The sequence below is a fragment of the Palaemon carinicauda genome, chromosome 1, assembly GCF_036898095.1.
Source record: "Palaemon carinicauda isolate YSFRI2023 chromosome 1, ASM3689809v2, whole genome shotgun sequence".
NCBI lineage: Eukaryota > Metazoa > Arthropoda > Malacostraca > Decapoda > Palaemonidae > Palaemon > Palaemon carinicauda.
Genome location: NC_090725.1, coordinates 67,226,650 through 67,239,935, shown reverse-complemented (window position 1 = coordinate 67,239,935; position 13,286 = coordinate 67,226,650). Strand labels below are relative to the sequence as shown.

Here is a 13,286-nt window from a genome sequence, read left to right as displayed (position 1 = left end):
GCACAGCATTTTCTTACAAAATCTAAATGGAGATTCCACAGAATATTGTTTGCCACAGCTATTGTCAAGCACAAGCGTAGCACAGATAATGATTAGTACATTTAGTGGCATTGATAAGGTAAAGACTTAAAGCACAAAGCATTATCCACTATAAGTGGAAGTACAGTGTGTATTATGTAAGTCATGATCATAGAGAGAAGAGGGGAGACCTCATCTCTTAATGGTGAAAGATGAGCAAAGCTTACCAGCAACCATGCACAGCATTATCCAGCTGTGGAGTTTCTATGGTAACCATCCATGGTGCAACAGAGCCCATTTTCTTTTATTGTTATCTGGTCGTAGAAAACAAAACTAGAAGTAACCCATTTAAATGACTCGGCTTTATATAGCTATGAAAAATACAAATTGTTTTAAAAATTTGTAGTGTTTCAGTTTGTCGGTCCACAGCTCCTCAAGTGTTCATAAGAGTCTTCACTCTAGTCTCAACCTGTTTCCATGCCAATGGCATTCGTCTACTTCAGTAGCTCTACGATTGGTTGATTCTAGTGGACTTGGTGAAAGCCCTTCTCCTCCACTGAGACAGACTCCTTGCCTTTTGCCTTGGAGTCAGGGTAAATTTTGAGAAATCTTTCTTACAACCTTCTCAGAATCTGGTTTATCTTGGGATGCAGATAAACACCAAATTAGGAAAAGTGTTTCTGTCTCGAAGCAGAATTGAGAGATTCAGGGAAGCAGCTTGTTCCTTCCTCTCGAAAGGCTTGCTACAAGTTCATCTGTGGCTATGCTTGATAGCATCTGACCTCCCCTGAGCGTCTGCTAACCAACGACTGCCTACACATTCGTTCTCTCCAGTGACAGTTGAAGAACTTCTAGTCTCAGTACAGGGACCTTTCTAGCCTTTGGGTTCAGATATGATTAGAGCAGAAGAGAGACTTGATTTGTTGGATGCTTAATGCCCACCTTCTCAAAGGGGTAGAGCTCTCTCCTCCCCTGCATTTGATGCTTTTCACAGATGCATCAAAAGAATGGGAGGTGGGTTCACTTGTTGCAGCATGTAGTCTCTGGGCTGTGGTCCTGGAAACAAAGGCAGCTTTTTTGGCTCTCAAGCACTTCCAACAGCTCCTTTCAGGTCACTCCCTAGTATTAATGAGCAACAACATAGTGGAAGTGGCATATCTTAATAAGCAAGGAGGTACTTTTTTACTGAAGCTTTGTCATCTAGCCGTGGAGATTCTGCGTTGGACGGAAGAGAATTCGATCTCCCAGTCAGCTCAGTTCATTCTAGGCAAAAAAAACATTCTGGATGACAATTTGAGCAGGTAGACTCAGATAGTTGGTTCTGAGTGGTCTTTACATTCCCGGATAGCCAACAAAGTCCTGATTTTATTAGGATCGCCAATACTAGACCTGTTCGTGATATCTCTTAACCAGAAACTTCCGTTGTACTGTTCCCCAATACCAGAACCACAGGGAACCTTCTGAGATGCCTTTCAACACCTGTGGGACATGGACGTCTATGCGTTCCTCCCCTTCTTCCAAATGAGGAGACTCCTCAATAAGTTCAGGTAATCTCAAGACACCTCAATGTTCTTGATAGCTCCACTGTGGCAGCTAGCAGAATCGTACTCAGACTTTATACTTCTGCTGTCAGAGAGAACTGCCACCCCTCCAGACCTACTCTGGCAACCTCTTGCGGAGGTTTTCCACTGAACTGGTGGATCCCTATGACTTCACGCATGGAGGTTATCCAGCATTTTCTTTCGCAAAGAGTCTGTCGCACGCAGTGGGGAAACAGATATCTGGATACCTCAGGAATTTGTTTATCGCCGTCTACAAACCGTAGTGGACTATCTTTTGTGGTTGGTGTTGTTGATGTCACTATCCTCTTGGTAGTGCATTTTTTGTTATACCTAAGGCAGGAAAAACTCTGCTTAATCTTAGCCATGAAAGGCTACAGCTCAGCCTCGAGCCTTGTCTTTAGACTGAATGGAGGTAACATATCCTCCTTGACAGAACTGTCTTTACTCACACCAAGTTTTGAGCTTACCTGCCGCCATACGGAAGTAAGACAACCTCCCTGGAATGTAGTGATTGTGCTACGATCCCTGAAACTCCCTATGAACAGTTGAGTCATGCATCAGATCAAGACTTTACTCTTAGACAGTTTTCCTGCTTGCTCTTGCCTCTGCCAACAGTGTTTGCAAGTTGCGTGGCCTCTCCTATGACATCACCCATTCAAGTGGATGGGAGCAAGTAACAGTCAGTTCCATAACTGAGTTTATTGCTAAGACTGAGAATCCGGCTGTAGCGGACTCTAGGTTCAGGGCCTCTCAGATTTTAAATCTTTGGGAAGTATCTGAAAATCCCAAACAGCTGTAACTATGTCCTGTGAGAGCACACAATGAAAGCTCGCCCATAAATCAAGTACCTGCTTGTGAGACAGGCGGGTTTAAGAGGATGATCACAAAGAATGTGGTCTCCTCTTGGATTAGAGCTCATGATGTTAGGGGCGTAAGCACTTCCTTAGCGTTTTGAAGAAATATTTTCGTGGCACAGGTACTGTAAGCGGCTGTTTGGAGAAGGCAGACAACCTTCAACATCCATTACCTGCAAGACGTGACCCACAGGAACATAGATAACTTTATTCTAGAACCTTTAGTGGCCACTCAGCATGTGGTTTAGATACCTCAGCTCCCTCACAGGACTACTAGAATTCAGTCAAGGGCTGAGGTTACCTTGTGTTAACCTGGGATGAATGGATAGAAGGACTGACCTTTTCTCCCTTCATCTTCCCCTCTCTTGAGGCACAACATCCAGAACACTGTAAGCTGGCCTCCTTCCGACTGCAGGTAAGAACCATTTTTAGTTTTGTGGTCTTGAAATATTTTATATATTTTGTTATTTCTCCCAAGCTCCCTGGGAGGTACTTTCAGATTCTAGAGCACTGACAGGCTGAGGGTCCACAACGTGTCAGGGTATTTCTCTCACACACACTGTTGAGCTCAGATTTGTACCCGTGGACAAGTTTCCAGCCAGTTGGAAAGTGGACGTCCACCCACCTAAGGGTTAGTCTCCATAGTAATGAATAAATAGTTTGTATGTGTGTAGGAACAAATGACAAATTTTGAAATAATTTTTATTTTTCCGAACTTTACAAATTCGAGTTCTTTACTGATACTTGTCTCGCCATTACCTACCCCCGAGAATAAAAAACAAGGGTTATCACTGAGTAGGTGTGTGAGTTGGTGGGTTTGTCTGCCCCCCCCCCCCCCCCTCCGCTACCTTCGCTTACTAACAGAGGATTGTTGACACCTCGCACAAAAGTTTATGGCTAGATTCCAGCTCACGCTGAAACATATACATATCCATAGTAAAGAACTTAGGTTTGTTTAGGTAGGAAAAATACAAATTACTTCCAAATTTGTCATATTTTTCATAATTATATCAATGGAAATTTCATGAAACTGAGCTAAACTTTAAACTGCAGGTTGTTGATGATATCTTTGTGCAACTGAAACTCAGAAATCCTGTTGCAAGATTCAAGACATCGTGTTTCCGTCCCAATTTGTTTTATGACGTGAGATTTAAAGATGCCCTGGATGATCCATTTGAGGAACTAAAAGACTTTGTTGTTGAGTCACTAGGAGTTGGCTGGGAAGAAAACAGAACGGTAAGCAAGTTATTGTATTTCTATATTTCAATTAAAAGTAACAAATAATGTTCTTTGATTGCTGTTATACTTTTATTTTGAAGTTACCAGATTACTTTTTATTTATAGAGCATAATTTCAGGTGTAATTTTCCTACTTCATCATATGAAGATTTCATTTTATAATGTATTTATTTATTTTAAGCATTAGATGATGATGTATCAGTTACTTTAATGTACTAATGTGTAAAAGGGATTTTGACGTAGGAAAAATCTATTTCTGGGCGAGGGACCTGTGCCGCCCAGTGAATAAGCTCCATTTAAGCACTTATTCTTAGGTAATTTACTGCTAAATATACCAGAGAAAAAATGTAAAGGAGTGCTAGGTTAACTAGCTCGCTCACCTATTGGTGTCGGTATAAAATTGGGCGTATATTCCAGAGGTCCCGCACTATTTAGATTAATCCACGACAGAGAACCCCAATAGAGGAGAGCCGTTCAACCTCACTCGGTACTACTACAATGCATCCGCTCAGAACCCAACTCCTTAGCACCCAAAGTTTGGGGACTCCAAGGGAGAGGAGCTGGGAGGGTTCACTGGGCGGCACAGGTCCCTCGCCCAGAAATAGATTTTTCCTACGTCAAAATCCCTTTTCTGGGCTCGAACCTGTGCCGCCCAGTGAATCTATACAAGAGAAAAATGTCACCAAACTTGCAAAATAAAGGAAAAAACATAAGCGTAAGAGAAATACAGGATGCTTTAATCAGAGATGAGTACCAAAAAACAATTATAAGGGTATCTTAAATATGAACATAAATCCAATAAGGTAGGTATAATAATGCCGTGAGTGATAATATATACAGATACTCAGGAGCATAAAATTTACAAATATAATAACAGTATTCAGGTGCGAGACCAACGAATACAATAGGGTATAAATGAGGCAGGTAAGAGGGAGAGATAAAGAGTCAAGGCATTAACCTGTGAGTTACTCGGGAGTAACTACGCTCCCTGCGGCTACTGTAGAAAATTTTAGGGCTTCCAAATGTTTAAGGTAGTGTTTCTTGAACACTGACGGTGATTTCCACCCTGTATACCTGGAAAGGTCTGTAAAATTCATGTGGTGAAAGAAGTTCACCGAGGTGGCAACCGCCCTGATATCATGTGCAAGAGGAAAAGAGTCAGGGTTAGCTTGTTTAATAAAATACAAAATTTGTTGCCTGATCCCTTTAATAGTAATGGTACCGCCTTGTTCTCTAACGAATAGAGGCCCCGAGGAGTTAGAGGAGGTCCGGGATAGATAAGACCTAAGAGTAGTGACAGGGCACAGCGACGGATCTTGCGTGAGGGGAACAATTTTCCAGGAGGTCCATCTGTTTTGAGGGTCTTCATTCTTAGCCAAAAAGAATTTGTTAGGAGAAAGAAGGACCTCTCCTGAAGGCAGAAAGTCAATATGACCCGGATCTCTCGACAAGGCTGCCAATTCAGAAATTCTTGCCCCGGAAGCCAAGCTCACTAGGAAAAGTGTTTTCCTGAGAAGGGGCATGTAATCACAAGAACTGTTAATGGTATCAGAAGCCAATTTGAGTACGTCATTAAGGAACCAGGTCACCGGGGTAGGACGAGTAACCGGTTTCAGTCTGGCACAAGCTTTCGGAATTGAAGCTAACAAAGAGTCGGTTAAGTCTATGTTAAAACCCACTAGGAAGATCTTTTTCAGAGCCGATTTAATAGTGGTGATAGTATTGGCTGCCAGACCTGATTCTAATAAAGATCTAAAGAAAGTGACTGTAAGGTTCAAGTTCATACAGTTCACGTCTGAGTCTATTAAAAATTTTGCCAACTTTTTAACTGCAGAGTCATACTGACGGATGGTGGAATCCCGTTTATCTGATTCTAGGAACAAGGTGTTTTGAGGATCAATATTGGCACCATGCATAGCCGCAAACTTCATAAAGTCCATAAAGTTAGGGCGCTCTGAATGTTTGAGAAAGCGTACACAACGCGTGTTTGTACTATCTGAGACAGAACCGGATTGGGTATCGGGTGAGGGTATAGTCTCAACTCCCGCAGGAGAGGATACCAGTTGCTCTTGGGCCAGTTGGGTGCGACCAAGGCTACTTGTCCCTTGAAGGATCTCAGTTTGTCTAGAACTTTCAGCAAAAGATTCACCGGGGGAAAGAGATAAATCTTTTCCCAGTTGTCCCAATTCTGTGACATGGCGTCTGTGGCGTAAGCCTGAGGGTCTAGATTGGGAGCCACATATACTCTCAATTTGTGGTTGGATTCCGTGGCGAAGAGGTCCACTTGGAGACCGGGAACCTGAGAGAGAATCCACCGAAATGACTTTAGATCGAGTGACCATTCCGATTCTAGAGGGGAGGTCCGGGACAAGGCGTCTGCCACTACATTCCGGACTCCCGCCAGGTGGACAGCTGAAAGATGCCAACGGTTCGAGGCTGCTAGGGAGAATATGGCTACTAGAACATGGTTCAGAGGCCCTGACTTTGACCCGCCTCTGTTGAGGCAGCGGACCACCACTTCGCTGTCGAGGACCAGACGAAGGTGTTGTTTCTTGGGAAGAGCGAGACGTTTCAGGGTTAGAAGAACTGCCATGGCCTCTAGCACATTGATGTGAAAATGGCGGAACAAGGGAGTCCAAAGACCTTGAACTTTCTTGAGCTGAGAATAGCCGCCCCAACCTGATAGGGATGCGTCTGTGTGAATGATTAATTCCGGGGGCGGAAATCGAAGGGGAACTGACTTTGACAGACTGTTTGCTCTTGTCCAAGGAAGAAGTCTTTCCCGTAGAATGGGAGGAAGGCGGACTTTCCTGTCCCGGAGCTTCCGGTTCGCCCTCGAACGCCAGACACGATTGATATCTTTCAATTTTGCCTTCAGAAGAAGATCCGTCACTGAGGCAAACTGAAGGGACCCCAGAATCTTCTCTTGAAGCCGTCTGGAACTTACTTTGTCTTTGAGAAAGCGTTTGGTGTTTCTTGCAATCTCTAACCTCTTGGGTCTGGGAAGACACAGAGTATGAGATATAAGATCCCATTGCAGGCCGAGCCATTGGAACTTCGATTTTGGAAGAAGACGGGACTTCTTGAAGTTGATCTGGAAGCCTAGAGATTGAAGATAATGGATGACTTTGTGAGTGGCTTTTAGGCAATTTTGGGAGGTGTCTGACCAAATGAGCCAGTCGTCCAGATAGGCTACTACTTGAATCCCTTGATTCCTGAGTTCCTGAACAGCGACTTCTGCTAGCTTTGTGAAGATCCTTGGGGCAATGTTGAGCCCGAAAGGCATCACCTTGAAGGAGTAACTTTTGTCCCCTAAGCGAAAGCCTAGGTACGGACGGAAGTGTCTCGCTATCGGGACGTGATAGTAGGCGTCTGTAAGATCGATAGAGGTGGTGACGGCCCCACGGGGAAGTAAGGTCCGCACCTGCGAGACGGTAAGCATTCGAAACTTGTCGCATTGAATGGACAAGTTGAGAAGGGATAGATCTAGAATCACTCTTCTCTTGTCTGAATCCTTCTTCGGGACACTGAACAGCCGACCTTGAAACTTCAGATGTTTCGTTTCTTGTATGGCATTCTTTTGTAAAAGTTCCTGGACAAATTCGACCAGGTCCGGAGTGGAATGTTGACGAAATTTGTTCGGAGGAGGAGGTCCTTGAATCCAACTCCACCCTAGTCCCTTGGAGATGATACTGAACGCCCAGGGACTGAACCTCCATTTGTTGCGGAAGGCATAGAGCCTCCCCCCTACCTGCTGCACCTCAGTATTGGTTTGAGGAGTTGCCTCCACGTCCGCCTCGGAAGTTCTTTCCTCTGCGAAAGGCTCTTCCCCTGCCTTTGTTCTGGTTAGAGCCACGGTGGTAGCCTCTACCTCTACCATAACTCTGGGAAGAGCTATGAGCCTCGTAGGACTGGTTAAAGGCAGGGGAAGTGGCGGAGGCACCAGAAAGCTGGCTCTTAGGTAGCAGAACGGTGACATAGTCATCCGAAGGAGCCCGAGAGGTGGAAGGCTGTGCAGGGGCAACATAAGATGGAGGAAGAGGCAGCCGGAAGTTGGATGAAGCACTCTGTTGTTGCCTGAACTGGGTGGAGGTATATGGTCTAAGCTTCTTCCTACCCCGGGCTTGATAATTTGCGGGGTCATACTTGCGTTTAGGGGTCAAACCCCAACGGGCTTTAAGGCTCTGATTAACCCTAGTGGCCTCCGCCAAGACTTCCTCTACGAGATCCTCGGGGAAGAGATTTGAACCCCAACAGGAGGACCGGATGAGTTTATTAGGTTCATGCCTAATCGTCGCCTCAGCTAGAACATGCTTGCGACATCTGCGTTTAGCAGTAGCAAAGTCATATAAGTCATAATATAACGACTGTAGCGTAGCCTTGTTGAGAGACTTAAAAATACTCTCCGTATCGTAAGTCAAGGCTATCGACTCCGTGGATGTGGCCAGGTTTAGAGTACGGCCCACACGTAGGCGGGAATCATATTCCTGTTTAATGAGAGATTCCGGGAGACGGGGAAGCTTCTCACTAAACAAGACTGAGGCACAGTCTGCTGCAAGCTTGCCGGAGGTAAAGGTGGTATGGACGTTGTCCCAACACTCAATACCTGAGGGAAGAAGGAGGGAGATTGGATCCACCTCTCGGATGGGAGGCAAGGGCTTCTCCTCTAGAGCATATTGAAAGGCAAGCTCTGCCACCTTATTGACGCATGGAGTCAAGGTGTTCTTGTCCATTAAGAACATCGTAAAGGAGCTTTTATGAGGCGTCAGCATGGTGTTAGTGCAGCCGATGTCATTCAAAAATCTGGCCCAAACAGATTGGGCTTGCTCCTTCGGGAAGATGACCGTCTCTTTGGGGACCTTGTCTAATCGGACTAAAGCTTCCTCGGTAAGTCTGGCATAACCATGAAATGGAAATGCCAGACCCGGAGGAAAGAATTCAAAGTCCTCTAGAGGGCGAGTGCCAAGGCCCTCCAGAGTCAACATTCCGTCTGAGAACGGGGAATGAAGAGCCATCCGCCAGGGGTTGTTCTTGGCAAACGGCGGGAGCTTAGAGGCATCCGGTATGAGAGAGCTTTGGACTCTCTCCGGAGCTCCTTGCTCTAAAGCCCCAATTCTCTGACCGAAGTTAGAGAACATCGTGTCCATCCTCGACTGCATCTCCGAAACCAACTTTTCCTGCATCTCCGACACGATGCGAAGCATAGCTGATTCGGAAAGGCCCGGGCTAGCAGCAGGAGGGGCGGAAGGAACTCCCGGGTCGTGAGACTTAGAGGAGGAACCAGAGGTCTTTGAAGACGGGTTCGTACCATGTTTAGAGCCATGAGAAGTCTTGTGAGGCTTGCGAGCTTTGGGTAAGGTCCTTGAAGTAGACTTATCCTTAGGGGGAACCGGGTATGAACGTTGAGACGAATCACGGTCCCCAGAAAATCCAAGAAAGGAAGAGCGATCAGAAGAAGAAGAAAGAGCGGGGCTGAGGATAGGAATCTCAGCGCCGGACACACCTGCCTCACTTACCACCCTACCTGTATCCGGCTCGTCTAGCAACATTGGTTCGACGTCCAGGTTCATGGAGGCAACATTGTCCTCCAGACCTCCGGGGGCGTCCGATGGATCTTGCTCTGGGTCGATGAGACCCGTTATAGTGGCATCAATGTGGGCAATGATGGGAGCTGCCACATGCCTAGCCACAGCAGCTGAAGACTTGGCGTTGGGGTAAACCATGGTGCAGTAGTCCTCAGATAGGACGTACGGCCGCTTAGACTTTACATTCCGGGCAAAACCACCAACCCACACCTTCAGTGTGGCCCGAGCCGCAGACTTTTGCTCCGGGGATGCCTGAAATAATAGTGGGAATTATAAAAGGGAAACTCCCAATGGTCCTTCAAGACCATAGATATCTTACTAATAGTAAATAAAATAAGAAGGCAATATAGCCAACGGGACTCACCGAGTCAGAACCAAGGGTAGTGATGAGGTCGAAGCAAATCACACAGTTATCCGGGTGCCATACCACAACGTCTTCCAGTTGAACCCCACAAGGGGCGTGAGATCGGCAGACGGAGTGGCCACAAGGCTGGTGCAGAACAGCTGCACAGGCCGGCGTCAGACAATGCACCATCTGTAAAAAGAATAGTATATGAGAAACTGTAATTCTCTTAATTAGGGGCGGGTCTGGAGGACCCGGGCCTAACATAGGTCTAACACAAGATTAGAGCCTAACTGTACTATTCTATAAGTGGCCTAACATAGGTCTAACACAAGAATAGAGTTTAACTGTACTATTCTTTTAAGTAGGGCCTAACATAGGTCTAACACAAGATTAGACTGTAAAAAATAAAATAAATTTTTTTTTTTTTTTTTTTTTTTTTTTTTAGGGGCGGGTCCGGAGGACCCGGGCCTAACATAGGTCTAACGCAAGGTTAGAGCTTAACTATAATATTCTTACATAGGGGCGGGACCGGGGGTCCCGGGCCTAAACATAAGTCTAACTTGAAACTAAAGTATAGCCATCCATTCCGGTCAAGCCGGGAGCATAAAAAAGGATGCAAAAACAAGGAATTAAGACACATAGTGTCTGATTTCCCGGGGTGGGGTAGACCCCGGGCCGGGAAATAAAGGTATATTCAATACCAATTCCTTTAGGGACTCCGGGGTAGTGATCTGTCATATATAATCATCATAGGAAATGTTATAAAATAATAGGGGGGCGGAACTGTAACTAAGAACTGCCAATCGAACCCGGAGGGTTTCGTATAACATAAGCCAGAATGAAAAGTGAATATAAAATAGGGTACACCGGGATCCAACTCTGTAGACCGGTGGCCAACCAGACTAGACAGAGACTAAACCGCCGGGCCACCCGGAGGACAAAGTCCATAAACACTTAACTACCCCCTCTAAAAGGAGGGAAGGCAACGGTCCCTTAGTGGAGGGGGGAGAAGCCTAGCCTCCCACCTAGCTAGAGGGGGAGCGTGGGGGAGGATCACGTGATACGAGGCAGCAGGGCTACCAACTGACGATCCCCAACAGACAGATCAAACGGAGTAATGGCACAAATATTCATTATAATAATAATAAAAGCGTTAAATATATGAATAAACACATAGAAAATTTTTGGGCAAGGCATGCAACATAAATAATTAAATCGCAAAAGACACACCTGATGGCTAAAATAACATTGCCGCCTTAGCACGGTCGGCAGCCATAGCGATACGTAAATGATATCGGCCCAAAAATTGAACCACGAGGATTCTAAACGCTAAATAATGAATATTCACAATAACAAATAATATTTGATAATAAAAATAAAACACATAGTAACACCGCAAGTGAAAATTAAAAGCTCTCAAAAACAGGAGTACCAACTGTAGTGAAATCAAGCAAGATCGGTATGAACGAAGAGAATAAACTCCTATAATATAAATATTAAACGATCTAGGTTGCTCAAAACACAGTAAAACCCAGCTTGGTACTTAACTTGGACGGTGTCTCCTGGGAAACCGACGAAGAAGCCATAATTCACTAGAAAATATCCAAAAATCGAGAGCACTTGAAAAATGCGGGTTACTGCACAAGTCGTGCTAAACGGAGTTGGGTTCTGAGCGGATGCATTGTAGTAGTACCGAGTGAGGTTGAACGGCTCTCCTCTATTGGGGTTCTCTGTCGTGGATTAATCTAAATAGTGCGGGACCTCTGGAATATACGCCCAATTTTATACCGACACCAATAGGTGAGCGAGCTAGTTAACCTAGCACTCCTTTACATTTTTTCTCTGGTATATTTAGCAGTAAATTACCTAAGAATAAGTGCTTAAATGGAGCTTATTCACTGGGCGGCACAGGTTCGAGCCCAGAAATGTATTTACATGTATATGAAACGCAGATCTTTGCATTAAGGTTTTAGAAGATCGCTTGGGTATGAAACATTGATTTATGGGGAATGCATCAAGACCTACCTCAGATAAAAGGTGCCTTGAGTGAGATGATATATATAATTATTATTATTATTATTATTATTATTATTATTGTTATTATTATAGTAACATTATTACCTTTGTAAAATATAGTATACAGTACTTTTAGTTTTTATATTATTATTATTATTATTATTATTATTATTATTATTATTATGATTATTATTATTATTACTTGCTAAGCTACATCCCTAATTGGATAAGCAAGATGCTAAAAGCCCTGGGGCTCCAACAGTGAAAATAGCCCAGTGAGGAAAGGAAACAGGTAAAAATTAAATTTTTAAGCATAATAACATTAAAATAAATATATTCAGGAGTTTAGTGTGGTACAGCATATTAAAAGGCATACAGTATATACCTATATGAGAGAGTTCATAATCAAAGTATAATTGCATTTCTTGAGTGAATATATCCCTTTTACCCCCAAAGGACGTACTGGTACGTTTCACGAAAGCCATCCCTTTACCCCCATGGACGTACCGGTACGTCCTTGCAAAAAAATGCTATAAAAATTTGTTTTTTCATATTTTTGATAATTTTTTGAGAAAATTCAGGCATTTTCCAAGAGAATGAGACCAACCTGACCTCTCTATGACAAAAATTAAGGCTGGTAGAGCAATTTAAAAAAAATATACTGCAAAATGTGCTGGGAAAAATATATCCCCCTGGGGGTTAAGGGTTGGAAATTTCCAAATAGCCTGGGGGTAAAAGGGATATACAAGTGGGGAAAAAAATTCTTATGCATATCGCGCATTATCCACACAATTCGGCAATGTAATGACACCGAATAAGGAGGTTTTACTCTGCCTATGTAGGCAGGGAACATAAATTGATCAAATTTGGATATAGAGGCTGTGCTCTCTCCCATTGCAAAATTTTTATTTCATCCCTGTGTATATGATTGATGGGATTGTATAAACTAAATACAAATCAGTAATATAGGTTTATGAAAATTGGTTATTCGTACAATATTATTGAGATGCTATTATATCTATATTTACTTTTCAGCCACAATCAGGGTGTGGGATTATTTATTGCCGAACAAGAGCTGGCACTATGGAATTAGCAAATCAGTTAACAAAGAAGGGAGTACCGACACTAGCATATCATGCAGGTAATTTACTCTTGTTATTTCTCTATTAAATACTGTATATGATAATGTTATATGTTGATAATTATTTTTTTCTGTGAATTTGATATTTTTAGGCCAAGATCAGTGAGACTGGGAATCTTTATTTAGCTAATAGCTCTAAAATAAGTAAAAAAAGATAGAAAGGTGTAGGAAATAGTGGATTTTATCTCTTAGAGAAGCAAAGGCATTAACTATAAAGTTATAACATATGAGAACTAGTCATACAAACCCACTACTAGCATTCTAATTTGGAGATATGTCATGCTGTGCTTGCAAAATATATAGCAAATGAAATGTTAGTTATTAAACTAATGAATTTAATTTAATTTTTTTTTTTAATGTTACAGTTTTGGAACAAACTTTTCACTAAGACCAAAACCAACCCATTAACTTTTCTACACAATTGAATCTTCACAAAATATATTTTTTACAAGGTCTCAATTGTCAGTTCCACAACATAGGAACAATCGGGCCAGCTCTGTAAGAGTCGAGTTTAACTCATTAGACT

General features: G+C 43.4%; 1 protein-coding gene across 1 annotated transcript in view; it reads left to right on the top strand.

Moving 5' to 3' along the window:
* The window catches only part of LOC137648665 (uncharacterized), a 208,523-nt gene that overhangs the window by 72,129 nt on the left and 123,108 nt on the right, over positions 1–13,286 (top strand). The window contains 2 exon segments of the mRNA XM_068381675.1: positions 3,488–3,670; positions 12,655–12,760. Coding sequence (XP_068237776.1) covers positions 3,488–3,670; positions 12,655–12,760 — 289 coding nt within the window.